This window comes from Ruditapes philippinarum, unplaced genomic scaffold (assembly GCF_026571515.1).
Source record: "Ruditapes philippinarum isolate M1 unplaced genomic scaffold, ASM2657151v2 ctg672_1_1_1_1, whole genome shotgun sequence".
Taxonomy (NCBI): domain Eukaryota; kingdom Metazoa; phylum Mollusca; class Bivalvia; order Venerida; family Veneridae; genus Ruditapes; species Ruditapes philippinarum.
In genome coordinates, this window is record NW_026866363.1 from 122,305 (window position 1) to 139,191 (window position 16,887).

At 32.9% G+C, this 16,887-nt stretch overlaps 1 protein-coding gene across 6 annotated transcripts in view; it reads right to left on the minus strand.

Moving 5' to 3' along the window:
• The window catches only part of LOC132732280 (neuroglian-like), a 119,910-nt gene that overhangs the window by 69,885 nt on the left and 33,138 nt on the right, over window positions 1–16,887 (minus strand). For all 6 annotated transcript variants that reach the window (XR_009626006.1, XM_060718672.1, XM_060718670.1 and 3 more), the window contains one exon: window positions 15,630–15,808. Coding sequence is in view for 5 of the 6 variants with exons in the window: in XM_060718672.1 (XP_060574655.1) it covers window positions 15,630–15,690 (61 nt within the window). In the remaining variant the exon portion in view is untranslated. The remainder of the gene's footprint in view (window positions 1–15,629; window positions 15,809–16,887) is intronic.

Here is a 16,887-nt window from a genome sequence, read left to right on the forward strand (position 1 = left end):
GCATATTTCTTTTTGGTTCTTTTAAAAAAAAAATTTATTCATGAAATAATTGGAAGGATTCCGTTCACGATTAATCATTCCCGATGCCGGAAAAAACACCGACTATGTTTTTGCCAACAGATTAAACCAGTAATTAATTAATGAGAGTGCATTCCCAGTACAGTTTAAAGTATCATGACAAACAAAATGGCAAATTATAGAATTCCTTAAAATGGATGCAGGCAGTAATCATGGTTCATCAGCAGAAATACGATGAAAATCTTCAGAGACCATGAGGATCAAGTATCCCTATTCCAGTCGTTTATACATTAACATAAAGATAAAACAATCTTTGAAGCTTAAAAGGAACTCCACTGAGGTCCAAAAGCTGAGAGTGACTGACCTATCTGAAATTCTGAACACAAGTTATTGGACAAATGGAGCATTTAAATATAGAAAAATTATTTCTATTTCCAACATTTAAAAAAAAAGTCAGTGGAGTTCCTTATAAGTAACTAAGTAAATAAATGATGACATTAAACAATAAAACACGTGTATGATGGATACACCTGATAAAGGGGAATAACACTTGATGAAAATATTAATGAAATTCATAGACGAACAAGAATTCAATATATCAGTGCATTATACAGTCTACCTTGATAACTATAGACATTCATTAATATACTTCTGATAACACTGACGTCATGAAATCATTTTGTTTGGGTGGGGCGGGGGTTCAAACAGAAACTTTAACACAGCAAATTGTTTAATACATCTGTGTATTTGTGTTAAAAATAAATTTGTTTGTTATATATAGTATTTAAAGACCTGCCGACACTTAAACAAGTAAAAAAAAGAACACATTTATGTAAGGTATACTATTGAAACTTAAGGGCAGTTGCGTAAATACAATCATTTTAATGCTTTTTTTAATATACCTCAAAGAAAGCAGACGGGCATTGTTTATCTCCACGTAATACGAAATAATTTACTACAAATTGCTTACTGCATTATGGTAATTCAATTACCAAGACCAAAGAAAATGCTTCTAGATGCACATTAACACATTCCTTCTGAAGTTTGCATCTGGCAGACACTTTTTTTTAATTAGTATAAATCAGGGATATAGTCTACCCTAAACTAATCACCATTTTCCAAATAAAGATATCAGTTTAAATTTTCTATTAGGCAGCTTAGCTCATGCATCAATTGTTGATTCTGTTTTCACAATGCTTTAAGTATTTAGTTTAGACATTTATTTACTTAAACCTTTCCCTGCTGAATTTCTTAAATGGACTTGTCTAGCTTCCATTTTTGGATCTGTCCATTATCAGTTTAAGGGACATTAAGAAAACTGCACCAATGGTCTACGCTGACCTAAGCTTTTTTAACTAGTGTGACTAAAGCTGACTATTTTAATCCAAACTTTCGGTGAAACCCAGACGAACTGTTAAATCTAATTTAAATGACAAGCTTGCTCTCCAACTTTTCTCCCAAGTCTGCTGGAAATCAGGGGTTTATATGAGAAAACATGACCCACCTAAGGGCTCAAACCCATAATCCCTGAGTCGTGAGGCAAACAGCTTAACAGTCACTAGGCTGCCAATTGCCTAAAAGAACTTCTGCTGTCATCATCCTTGGAACTTTCATAAAGAACGGATTGGTTGAAATTCAGATGACAAATTTGAAATTGACCAATCACGCAACTCCATGTCATCTCATGCTCTTAAATGAACTTGGAATCTGACACCTGAAATTCAAGTACTTAAAATTCTTGAGCTAAACTTGGCTGATGCTATGTTCAGAATAATGGCTCAATTAAAGCTCAGAGCTTATTAAATTCTGAATCTTTATAAATAATACAGTTCTCATGTTCTTCCATGGAAACACATACAGCCTGTCAAGAGAATGTGTGTTTGCCTTATCTTTTAAAAAGAATTACCTAATCTTGGAAGGAAAAAAACCTTAAGAAGGAGAGATTTCTGATAAATTGTTAAGCTCATTTGTTACAAGCAATTTAATCAGCAATCTGATTGGTCATCGCAGAGAGGTAAAATCCAATCAAATTAATCCAATCAGACTCAGTAGACTGTCACCCATAATCTATCTTCAGCAATTATAGACTGTATCTATGTTGGTAAACTAAATTAAAAAGACATAGAGATGTCATTCTGGAAATGAGATTTATGGTTAACAGAGAGTGTCAAGCTTTACTCGTGTAACTCTTCTTCACAGACTAGTTTTCCTGTTGCTTGTAATTTAAACATAATTACATTTTCCCTTCGCTTATTGCATATTTCCTAGCACTGTAACTTAATATAACAAACTTTCATGGCTTTTCAAATCTCGATTTTTGTTTCCATAGGAAAGAAACAGTATCTTCATAATAAAATACTGATTTCATTTAGCAGTGATAACAATTTTGTAAAACTATACAAGGTACCATCTCTGAATAAGGCCCATCTACTTCTAAGTAGGAAATATAATTTAGCGGATGCGCAGGCTGGTCTCGATCCATTGCTGGTCGCAAACGCACTATGTTGTTTTTGTCATGGCGCGGCTTAAAATTATCATATTGTAGATCTTAGTCCTAGATTTTACGCCAGTGACAAATTTTGGTATTGTAGATTATAGTAAATTTGTACTGTAGCTTTCAGCAAATTTGTATTGTAGGTTTTAACAAATTTGTATTGTAGATTTTTTTTTTTCAAATTTGTATTGCAGATTTTAGCAAATGGTGTTATGCTGATTTGAATTTGGAACAGGCATTGTCAAAATAGCAAATTTAAGTAAAAAAATGCCAAAAAAATTCAGTTAGCATCAATAGTAAAGAGTCTGTCATCATAGTGTTAAAGGCCTTCTATTATTGCATTTTGCACGATGTACATACAATCATAAAGGGAGGTAATTATGAATAGCATTAATAATCAAAGTTAAACAACTGCATAATGATTCTCATTCAAAATTTCATGTCAATTATAACCATCACAGACGGCAGCCTGAGGAGCAAAAAGACGACAATTTAATTTCTATCTATGTTGTAATTTCTTTTATTGTCTGTCTCCACAAACAGGTTTTCCACTTCAGTTGGTCTAATTCTATAGAATAATTCCCCACATCATGTCTGATTGCACAGTCGCCTTGAATGACATAATTTGTACCAGGAAATCAACATATACGTCTTTCTTTTGACCTAATTTTTGCGTAACTTGATGCTCCAGACAAAGTCTTAAAAAGGCATTGGATCCATTGAGAACAATTAAAACAAAATTAATTAATCAAAAGTTTGAAATTATCAAGTTCTTTATATGATATTATTAACCATTTCCATGCAAAATATCTTAAATGGACTTGTCCATCTTTTAATCTGGACAAAACTATTCAACTGAATAGTGAACAAGGAAATTCATGATTTAAAATGGCACTAAGGCACTAAGGTTGCATAGGTAGAATCGGTTGCTACCAGCTGGCAAAGAGTGGAAGCCTTTTCTAATGTCGATGATATTAAGTATAAAGGACTCCTTGAGAAACTGATGTTCAACAATTATGATAAGCCATTTCTAAAAATATGTAAATAATTATAACAGTATACCATTTTTTATTTTTCTTATCGTAAAGATTTTCATGAATGAAAATTTTGAATAGAAAACAAGCATTTCTCAATGCATGTAATTGGTATAGACAATATTCTGTGTTGCAAGTGTCACTGTCAGTCAAAATTATACGGTCTACGTAACTCTGTCGAGGCTTAATTGGAAAACATCGTAGATATTACGCATTTTTATGAATACAAATAATAAAATTACGAAATGATATAGGACTTTTTTGAGTTTAACAATACAAACTGCTATGTAATGATATTGTTCAAAGTGGTATGCCGTCTACTTAACTTTTTAACACTCTGCCCTCTCGCAACAATTTAATTGGCTAAAATTCGATTCTTTCCATTTCGTATAATTTCGTACAATCGTATCATTTATCGCAACTCTTGTTACGATGAAAGGAAATCATTACTGCATTGATTAGTCGATCAAAGTGAAAATGACAGGTAAGTCAACAATAGACAAGCCGTCCGTTGACAGGTTTTTTATGCATATAACATCCTACTTAATGTGTTTTATCAAGACATAGAATCGCTCCCTATTAAATCTATTGACTTTGAAATGCGGTAATTTCAACAGTTATTTTTCAATATCGAACAAATTACAAGCAATTACGAAAATCAATCTTTTTTACCTACATACCGACAAAATAGTCATTCAATATTTCATGAATGAATAACAATTTATTATTTCATTAAATTTTTTTTGGCAAATAAACACTTTCTTGTATGAAGCGATAACATTAATATTTTCTATTTAGTTTAAAAATCTCCTAAACCATCATGATTTTAAATCATTTGTGTACACCAAAAATTATGTTTGCTGAAAGACGCATTACGTTACAATAAAATAAATATTCAGCTGTACGATTTGTTGAAAAACCGTCGAATACTTGAATATTTTACTCAGCTAAAAATATGCTTAATCATTTTCCCTTTTATCATCCGTATAAATTAATTACAGTAAAAAAAAAATGTAAAGAAAATTCGGACCACATACATCCAATATACTATCGGATAATTGAATTTTTCGGTGGCATTACCGCTATTATACAACTCTTTTAATATAAAATGATGGACCATTATTCAAAGTGAGATTTCTTTCATACCCATCTCAATCAGACTTATAAATATGGTAATGAAATAAGATAAGTTGCACATCCCAATTCGGGATGTTTCGTCACAGCGTTATCTAAAGTTACCGGCTCCCAGTAAAAACTTGCTTTATCATCTTTAATTTGCAGTTCTTCAGGTCTATAAAATAACCTTCGATGTTTTTAATTTATCGTATCGTATTGCATATTTTGTAATACAATCGGCCAAGAGGAGCAATTTCTTTTACACTATTCGTTTTTAATATATCTCAATTTCTTTAGACTTGTTTTAACTTGATGATAGCAATAGTTTAATTACACAGTTAATTTCTGTCATGATCTCTTCAATTTCTTCTACTTCATTTTAGAATAACATGTACAAAATGTTTGATTGTTAAACGTTTTAGGCTTTACACTAAATCTTAAAAAAAAAAAACATTGAAAGAAAAAAAAATCATTAAATTCACTAAAAAAATTATCAAATTTTGATACTATACTACAAAATCCATAACACACCCCACCCCCTTATTCCTCCCCTACCCCCTTATTCCTTCCTTGCCCCATTAAGCTACAGTCTCACTTACATCCCGGCAGAGCCCCGGCAGAGCTCCGGAACAACCGGGGTACATCCGTAACTCTGCCGGCAACGTCCTGGATGATCCGGGATGATCCGGGAACATCCGGCATTCGACCCCGGATGGAATAAAATATTTAATATCACCGGGGTGGTCCGGGATGATCCGGGAAGGTAAAGCTTTGCCGGCTTCATCCTTAGCTCTGCCGGGAACGACCGGGGTTATACCGGGAAAAGACCGTAGCTCTGCCGGCACAAACCGGGGATGATCCGGGGTATGATATAGCCGGTAGAGCTACTGTAGAGCTACGGTAGAGCCCCGGTATATGCCGGCAGAGCCCCGGTAACTACAGGCAGAGCCTCGGAGGATAAAGGTAGGGCTACGGTTGATCCCGGTAGAGCCCCGGCAAAGCCCAGATCATTTCAAAAGAACAACGACAATTTGCGATGATTGCACTTGTTTGCATTGTATTTCCCTTCTATCTGGTATGGCATAAGGATTTTTCAGAAAATCATCATGAATTACTATTCTGAAACAAAATATATTATATTAAATAAAAATTATGTATCAATGTTATCATTTCCGGGCGTTTTCAATCCACCGGGGTTCTACCGGGGCTCTGCCTGGATCGTCCTGGGCTCTGCTGGGACTCTGCCTGGATCGACCGGGGCTCTGCCTGGGTCAACCGGGGCTCTTCCGGCGTCATCCGGGAACGACCGGGGAAGCACCGGCATGAACCGTAGCTTCACCTGGGCTCTGCCTGGATGATCCGGAGCGCATCCTGGGTGGTTAGTAGGGAACTACCGTAGTGCTGCCGTGGTAAGTGTGACCGCAACAATAATTTCATCCCGGATCGTCCCGGATCATCCCGGTAACTTACCGGGATGGTCCTGGGCTCTGCCGGGAGTAAGTGAGACAGAGGCTTTATTGCTTTCTCACCCTCTCCCTCCCTCCCTACTTACTCCTCTATTATAAGCCCCTTCCCTTTACTGACTCTTTTTTTCTAACATTCCATGTATTTAATAACAACCCTTAAGCTGATTAGAAATTATAACAACAAAGTAAACATCATCTATATTTATTTAAGGCATTTCTGTCTCATTTTGTTTTTGGCAAGAACTTCACACTTTTGTTTCAACTTGGGTCATAAACAAAGAGTATAGCTATCATTAAACAAGATTAATGATCCCCTCACCAAGTTATTGTATTATAAGCTGGAGAGTTTACCTTAGAACTGCCACTTACCTTAATGATCAAAAACACCTGACTTTACCCCCATCACCTGTGAAATACTCATACCATTCCAATATAACAGTGAAATATCTATACCATCATGAAAAAAACAAAACAATTCCCATGTCCCAATCACGTAACTTTTTTTGATCCAATATCAACTATGTTTGTCACAGAGTAACAGGTAAACAGGACTTATGATTTAATATTTTAGGGTCATAATATTATCACAGTCTGTTAAAATAGGACTTATTTATTATCCAATATCCACTAAGTCACAATCTGCTGAAACTAGACTTACTCATGGTCAATTAAGGTTTGCTGAAACTGGACTTATGATTCTTGATCAAAATTGGTTTACTCAATATTCACACCATTACAGTCTGCTAAAACTTAAATTATTGATCCAAAATATTTCTTTCAACATCAGGAAAGAAATCTTTATACAATGTAATCATAGATTTATTTAATACTTTAACCATTAGCAGCTGTTAGAAACAATCTACTATATTATTAGACAGCTCTAGACTTTAATTACAGTTACATACTGATACAAGCAAATGTCTCAGAGGCGAATAAAAACCTAAGAGTTGCCTTACAGATGATCTGGAAAACACTCACTCAGTCATGAACTTTGATGCGATAAGAGGCAATTCTGTCTTAAACATGTCCGGTTGAAATTAAAAGCTCGAGACACCAGAAACCATACAAGGCCGTCTGAATCCTCGACAATGTGGGAAGTTCTACCTTACTATTGATTCTACGATACAACTTAACCTACAAGACCAATCCAATATCTCGTGTTTTAACCATGAAAACAATTTGTCTCCAGCAATATCACCATTTATGGTTTAGATGCGATAAAAGAAAAACGCAAACACGTACACTGTGTGTATGAATATTGGCAAACAAAGTTCTGAGAACGGTATTAATTTTTTTTTGAATAATCAACCCCTGCCTCTACCTTCCCCTCATCAACTGATCTATGTAAATAAAGTGGAGTACATTAAATGCTTTAAAAACCCATCATCAAGGACTCGTCATGATGTTAATAGAACTGCTGAGTTAGCTGTATCGTTTTACAATATATCATTATCCATATGGGTTTTGTAAATATTGTCACTTGAACCGAACACAATTTGGAATTTAGACATGATGTATCAATTTGTTAATCTTTTATCTATTTCATACAACTTCATGTTAAAAACACATACCAGTTTATAAATTGATATATTGTTTTCTTAATATATTAGTTTAGATGTTTCAATTCTTAAAAGTTTAAAATATTTTATTCTTTTGAGAAAATTCTGAGAAATTCCCACAGTTCACCGAGTCCCAATAAAAGACCATAAACATTACCTTTATCAGTATTTCTTTTTTCTTTTTTTCAAATGGATTGTCAATTTCTCAGACGGCATCCTGTGCATAAGTTGTTCTGATTAGAGAAATTGCCATTGATTATCCATTATGGATGGAAGGAAACGTTACTTAGAAATTCTTAGTGCAATTGAACAGATAGATAACAGTGAAGGCGTCAACGAATCATGAAATGTTTCATGACGTACCGTACTTGATGGTTCATTTCGCGTCGCAATATTGCCTCGTAGATGATTTAACGGCAAATCTGTGAACATTGCCAGCCAGACAAATTAATATCGCGGCTGATCTTCTGCAATTACATGGAAAAAAAGTTGATCTGCCCTGAAAGAAAAGAGTAATGCTTTGCGATTATTAACTCGCCCCCCCACCCCCTCCACCGTTTCCCCCTTTTATCAGACTATCATTGTACTGAAAGTGGATTAAACTTTTTTCCCGCTTTATTCAATACAAAAACTCCGGTAAAAGACATTGCTCTTCTTAGAAGTTTGCTCTTCGTAATGGAGGAATTTACAGTTATTTCAATGACAAAAATTCAGCATGTATCTGTGCTGCTGAAACCTCGCTACTTTTATTTCTATAATAATTTTAAATTTCTGCATCAAAAGCTTCTTGCTGATCATATAAATAAGAAAGTAACAGAGACCTATTCACCTACCGGTATTCCTAATATTTCTAATATCAAAGTAACTGACGCTAACGAGCAATATTCTCTCTCACACAATATAATATATACCGTAATAAACGGAACATTTATTTTCTGCCTTATATGACTATAATGAAGAATTGCTGTTCTAATTTCAAATCTCTTATATAAGTATGCCACAGGTTTTGATTAAATTTTTATCAGGTCTTAAACTAACTATTCAGTATCCCTGTTAATAATTCAGTCTCTAACTATGCCGTAGGTTTTGATTACAATTACATCTGAACTCCTCGACCAATTTTCCTTTTCAGCAGAAACGTTTCTGTTCTAAAAATAGCACAAAACTGACATTTGACAAACACTTCCTATTATACTTACATCCCTTTTACAAAAAGCTTTATCGTGTTTATGTAAATAAAGTATCGAACATAAAGCTTAATTCTTCCGTTCAACCTGCCATTTGAAAGCCTACCTAACATGAATTTCCCATTTAAGTCTCAAACCAAAAGACGGCATGTTAAATAAACAATATATTATTTCCATTAGGCTCAGTCTATTGAAAGTTTGACAATGCCTTTCCCTGGTTAAGATGAGGATTTAAAATGCCAATGTCCCAAATTTTTCACTTAAAACTTTGAAAGTATGTCTAATATATTTCTAATAGTTCCGGAGTCTAAAGGTTAGTTCTGGAGGCTAAAGGTTCGAGTAAAAATCGTGTAGTATAAGAGTTGTCCAAAATTAATCTAAAATATTTAAATATCTAAATGGATTTAACCATTTTCCACCTTGAAACCATCCATTATCATGTTACGAGATTTGAATTTAAAATGGTCTTTAAACAAAGGTTTGAACTTTAGAGTCCTGTATAAGAAGAATTACTAAGATTTGTATTTAAACACAGGTTTAAACTCTGTAGTCCTGTTGAAGAAAAGGATGAATAAAATTGGTCTTTAAATAGAGGTTTAAAAATTACATGGTCTTTAAATAGAGGTTTAAACATCATACTCCTCTGTAAGAAAAGGATGATTGCAATATCTCTAAATGAAGTTGAATATTATATAATTATGCTCTTTCATTTTTTGTATCTACGTACATGAATAAAACATATACATCTTTATTTAGCCTACAACCATATTCTTTGCCTTCCTGTAATCTTATAGACCGAGTGTCACTGACATAAAGTGATAGGTTTCAGATATTTTCATTACCAATTGCTATTAGATTCCGAGGAAATAGAAATTGATATCGTAGAATCACAAACGGGCCGAAATGGACAATCAATAACGTATTTACTGGACCTGTCCAGCAATGGACTATTATCTACGTTCCCCCAAAGGACAAATAGACTTTTTTCTTTGGTCTGCGAGACACGGTAAATGTTGCTCTTCAGCTTTTCCAATTATCCGAAATTACTATCTTTTTTTGTTACAAATGGAACTGTTGATTTGAAAGGAGGAGAAAATGAAACAACGTTAATGCCAGACTGTGTTGAATAAGAACTCTCTCTTTCTTAGGCATTGAACTGCCAGAGACAAAATATATGATAAGAGGGCTATCAGAAAGCCTTAAATCACACGTCCAAGTTAGGCTGTAACTCTCTTGAACTTGCGGGATTGTACGGATTGCACGGCTGGTTCAAAAAGGCACCCATCTGGCAATAAAATTTGTGTACTACATTTTTGTACATGTATTTGGTTTAATTTGAAACAAATAAATGAAACTACCACAATATGCAAACGAAAACTGTTGACGGGCACATGCACAGACTACAGTCAAGTTCATCTGATGTAAAGTCTATGACTTACTTATCCTCTAAACCTTTCATCATCCCCACCAGGTCAATTGTTTAGAGCTACCAGCCTGGTATGCAGCCTGACCTTAAGGTTCTATTCTGATGGTAGCACAATTTTCGTTTTTTCATTCTGAAATTCCTCAATGGATTATGTTGCAACTTTAAAAGCACATGGCAAATATATTAAAAAATTTCAACAGGTTAAGAGTTTTACAGAAATTATGACATGTTCCTTTTTCTCAATGCCAATGTCTCCAAGTTTTCTCAAAAAAATGCCTTTGCGAGTCTTTGAAAATATTCTCTGGGAAAAGTCAGAACATGAACGCTGCTTAAAAAATCTTATAATAATCACTATTATTGGCATGGAGTCTGATTACTATGCACCACAAACCATTTCTTCAAAGAAATTATTATTATTCTACAGATTTTTTGCAGATTTTGTAATTCAAATGCTTCAGCTGCGTTATTTTTTGTTCGTCTCTACATTGAAAGGGAAGGAAAAGCAACATTTAAAACCATTGTTAGAGATTACAAAAGGGAAATCTTATAAAATTACACGACTGAAAAAATCCCACATTTTTTCATATTAAACAAAGCCAACTTCTTGATACGATTTTGCCGTCACAAATTGATCATGGCATGAAAAACAGCATTATCTGCATACTCCACCTTTGTAGGACAAAAGAAGGCATGGCGTGTGACACCAGTTCTCAAGTTTCAGTATTTTAGCGGGTTTTCATTTTTCCGTTACCGGAGTCAGGGGATAATAGTTATATCATAGTGACAGCTCGTATTAAATTACTCGACTTAATATATCAGAGGCCGCCCCATCAAACAAACACGTAACTGTCCATTTTGTACTCGAGCAGACTCGTGTCTGCATTTTACTAACAATGTATGACATATAACTTATTGTAAATAGGAAAGAAATGCATAAATTTAAAAGTGTATCGCAATTTTATTAACTTTACATCTATTTGATACAATAACTTTCACTCACAATTTTACACAAACATAATATGGTTTTAAAGTGCAACACATTTATCTTAAAATCGGACACAGTGTGACATTATGTCAGCTATTTTAGTTTACAAAAAAAATGATATTGTATTATTTCAAATAGAAATACCCCAAGCTGTAGATATTTATAAAAGATGAAGCACATGTTGTACAAAACTGAATGCTAAACTTCAACTGAATTAATTGAATTCCAGGTGAATAAGCAAATACACCTTGCATTTTATTAACAATACAAATTTTCTTTTCCAACAACTACACTGCACATAAAATGTTCAATCAAAATCTAAATAATTAACCGCAAACTGTTCTAAAAAATCCATCAACATGGGTGTTGATTTTATTACAATGTCAAATGGTCATTATTTAACTTCAATAAATAGATTAATAAAATAGATCGCAACATTCATAACGACGATTTTATCAAATCATTACGCGCTCATTGATGCGAACGCCCTTACAATTTTTTGACAAGTTGAATACTATTTCAGATACGCTTATCTGCTTTTCCTGACAAAATTATAAATGTTTTTCGATGTTGTTGAGAGAATAGGACTAAAAAAGTCTACATTACAAATTTTATCGCAACCATTGAAACCCATAAAATGATTCGTTTCACCACAAAACGCCATCAAAATTCAGAATTCCGGCAACATTTATCTAATTTATTTGCAATTTTCTGTAGTAAAAAAGTAATTTTCTCTCGGGTCTACTTATAGCCATTTAACCAACCATATAATAGGGCAAAAAACAATTTGCATTGTCTGTACTTATAGTGAGATTCTAGAAAATTTGTCTCGTAATTTTGTTTCTGGTATATTCGGAAAATGTTTTTTGGGTAAGTTCAATAAAATTAAGTCTTCTCTGACAAAGAGCAGTTTTCTCTGCAAAAAAAACATTAAACAATTCACTGCTTTATAATATTCAGTTATTGTATGAATTAAATAGTTAAAAAAAAACATGTAAAACGAGTACTCTAATGATTTTCTTGGAGGCGATACATGTCTAAAGTAATTTGTTCTCTGCCACTGATTCTTTACAGGATGAAAGGTAGTGAAATTTAGTTTCATGTACAGTCATAAAGTCTGATTTTTTTTTAACCCTAAACCCTCAGTACCTGATGAATTTCTTGAATGGACTTATCAAGCCTTCTTATTTGGAACAGTCCATAAGCAATTCAGGGGATAATAAGATGAAAATTTAAATTTAAGTACAACAAAATAGTCATTTGAACAATGACCACTTTTTTGAAAAAGACTTATCAGTTCCAGAGCGAGCCGTAAATACGGACTGAAATACATCTGACAACACTATTTCTTAAACTTGGAAAGAATCCAAACAAACAAAAAACAGTTGGTAACATTTAAAGCTGTTATATCTAAAAATGACAAACAGAAATGAAAAAAAGACCTTTACTGAAATTAAGATTATCTTTTTTTTTCTAACATAATTATCCAAATTTTTTACAAGATTTCCACTCAAGAACCTGTTCTGTAAGTGGAACCACATGGATTGTTTACACATTCGTATTTATGTATCTGTTTTTTCAACTGGGAATAATATAATCTTTAAATATTTATGCTAATGTTTTCTATAAATAGAAACTAGATTTTGCACTGAATAACATAATGTGGGATCTTAAAAATGAAAATTTTCAGACATCTCTGTTTCCAAATAGAGTGTTTCTATTGGTCAGATTCAAATGAGTGCTTAATATCATCCAATCAGATGCTAAGCATTGGCAACTGCCTCTAAAACAAGCTTTAGACCATTAAAATAAATTACTTAACGCTACAACCACGTTTTTTGAAAGAATCTCAGGGTTATTGTTTTATTTTTTTGTCTTAGTGGCACCTGAACTTCTGCAGAAATTTTGTTACATGAAAAGACTATCTTATGGATCGCCTTTTTTTTAAACTATTAAATCAGTTCGCAGACAGTTTACCTAATAATTCGAGCCACATTAAAATCCTACAGTGAAACATAATTTCACGACCTGAAATTATACTGTCAGGTATATTACTGTGTAGGCATAGCATTTTAATATGTAACGCAATTTAATATGCCATAGATTCTAGGATTTAGACATTGTAATTTGATACAAATGAAATATTTATTTCCTCATCAAGATTGACTGACTATTACAGAATAGACCAGTAGAATGCCTTATAGATTTCATAGGCGTTCATTATTCCAGCATCACACATCTCTCACATGCCTTCGCAACCAAGATTCCATTTCTTGAAACAATTTTCTCGGGAGAAGAAAAAATTGTCCTGCATTTTATAATCAAGCCGGGATCCTGACATGAGGTAATTTGAAAATATCTAGTTTCATTTATACTTTGATGAAAAAAAAAGTTAGTGTCCTCATTTGTTATTCATTTCGTTAATTAAAATCTCCGATTTTCAGCGAAGGAAAGGGAAGCAATCATTAATTAGTTTTTCATTTATCAGTTCCTTCCACGTTTGACGTGCCCTAAGGTCCTACGTTTTCAAAGACAAAAAAACGTACAAACTGCTGATTGCCATCATTGACTCGCTTCACTCCAATACATCACCCGCGCCTTATTACATTTCACAAATATAGACAGAAAAGATTTAGATTTTGCGAAAAGAAAGATGTCTGGACAAATCAAAACAGAAACAAATATTAGGACTATATAATAATGAGAATGATTTTATGATAATAATTCACCAATATAATATTTTATCTAAGTGATGTAATGGAGAAAATTTAAATCTTTTCATTATATTATAAACATAATTATATAATTTATTACGTAACTCCATTGATTTAACAAAATTGAATCATAATACTTCAAAGGGTTTTGAGTATTAAAACAAAATATATTGACTTCAACCAACAGTAAAGAGCCTGGCCTGATTGCATGGAAGTGCCAGCTGGCCTGACTATACTCACGGATGGCAAAGGCTTAAATCTCATTTGGTAACAGCAGTTAATATAGGGTAAAATACACTTACCTACTTGTATTTCAAAAGATAGCACTAATTTAACATGATATTTCAATAAAAATAATTCAAGGTCTTTTTTGCAAAGGAATGGGTGGTTTTATCTGAAATATTATAATCATCACTGAGGTATCTAATAATTATGCATATTATCTGATTCCGACTTTTAATTTAAAATTTTTTCCGTGTCTACAAATAATTACACATTTTATTTACTCCCCCCTTGTGTTTTTTACACTCTGTAGGGTTTTAATTTGCATCTACTTTCCCAAAAACCAAAAATTTTTCTAAAAAAATGTAAATAATGAAACACACATTATTAAAGTGGGGCATAATAGTTTATTATGACTTTGTTTTTGTACGATCTAGACTCTATAACTTGAAAAAACTCTAAACCAATTTCCTCCAGCTTTCAATTTATTACTTGTATTCACTTTAAAATTATATGAGAAAATAAATGACCATAATTAATGATTTTGTGTCTTTCTCTTGAAATGGAAAAAAGTCACAATCCCTTATATTATTAACATTTATCAATTCATAAAATTAATCATTTATTTTAATAAAGGCCAGTCTTAATTAGTGTAATGCTATCTATTTATGGGTTTAATATAAATCTGGAATTCCCACACTCAAAACAAGAGCGCAATGATCGAATAAGTTAAAAAAAACTATAAACAGACAAACATATTAAATTTGTATGACAGAAGGTTTCATATTTTACATACAAAATCTTAATAATATTATAGAATCTTAAAATATAAAATATCTTAAATAGACTTGTCCATCTTTATTTTTGGATGAAACCATTCATTGTTGAAGGGGAAACACACTGAAATATATACTGACTTTAACAGAAAACAGTGCAGACCATGATAATAGACAGGCAAAGAAGAGCTGGGTAATCTTGGTCTGTACTGGTAGCAATTATGGCAGCAATCAATCACTGTTAGCAGTCTTAAAGTTAATAACAACCCTACAGCAATTATTTAGTATGTAAATATTTATACATTATTGTTTCATTTTAGTGTATTTAATTTGTATTATACACTTTTTGTAAGACTATAATTGTTTCATTGGGAGTATAAACCCTAAAGTTTGATTAAAATTATATAGCAAATTACAAAGATGCATTGGTATCATCCAGTTATGACCACTGAATATTACTTTTGTTTCTAAAAAATTTTGGGAACAAGTTGAAAAATTTTCACTTTCCGCTTACATTTTTTTAATTACGGCAATGCAATAAATATAGGATGGACATCGTTCTTGCATGGCATCTAAAACAGACAGAAAAACAACATGAAGAATATAACATTGAATACGAAATATGCACTTACCAGTTACAGAATGTAATATCCAAAACAATGAAAGTGTGCAGTACACGTTCGGCGGTTTCATGTTTTCCAAGCACTGTCTCAGTGATCAGATGTCTGGACTAATACTTCCATGACAGAATGACCGGCACAAGGCTCATGAAGTTAAACTGACCATATTCAAATTGCCTTTCAACCACACACTGTAAATACACAAAACGAACAATCATGTAAATAACAGCAGTGATAATTGATCATAATTGATAATAATTGATAATTATGCAAATTTCATTAGGTCTCTTATCTGTATGAAACCAGGGGGTCTGATGTAAGATTTATTCAATAGTAATTCAATTACATTTCTAGGTCAGACGATGGGCTGAATAGGAATGCTAATCATATAATCAAATAAAAGTTTGGACTGCTGCTTTAATGAATAACATTACATCAAACAGAATCGCGATATCAGCAGACGACAGGTTTTTCAAAATGCAAATCTATAGAGACTTATCTAATCGTATCATTTTTCGATATTTCTCATTTGCACAAAATGGATTATTGTCATTATAGCTTCGGGACTTATCAATTACAGTATCAATGGTCACTCAAACAAAATTTTATCATAAAATTTTCATTAAATAAAAAAAACATGTATTGCTTTTTGAGATATTATGTAATTGGATAAAGTCAGAGCATTTCCCAATGCCTAAACCTAAAGATCCATTACAAATATAATTTCATTTGTCACAGAATAGCCTTGAATGATTCACACTGTATTATTTGCGTGTTTTTTTTGTTTGTTTCATTTTTTAAAAATACAGCAAAAAAGAAATTCAATAACAATTATAACTGCTTGGTATTACGCTCACATTTAAAAACAAACGGAATTTCTAAGAAATGGACACCATAGGGGACTTGCAACATTTCACTGTCATAATAAAAGAAATTGCTCCGAACAAGAAAATATCTTCGGCACAGTCCTCTCGGGTATTGGCGAACAGCCACGATGTTTGCCAGAGGATGCAGAGGTCAGTGTATCCTGGGAAAAAAAGAAGATGTTATATTTCTAACGGTATCATAACAGTGTCCAATATTGTAATTGTTTACGGAGAAATTGTAGCAGAAACTGTCGGCAGAAAACTGTAATTCTCGATGAACAATGATAGACGAACCCCTTGAGAATACATCTTCTATTGTACAAACATCATCGTTATTGAAGATAATGTCAGTTTTTGGCTTCCCAACAAATCAGTTGAAAAATTTTCTTAGACAGAAAGATGAG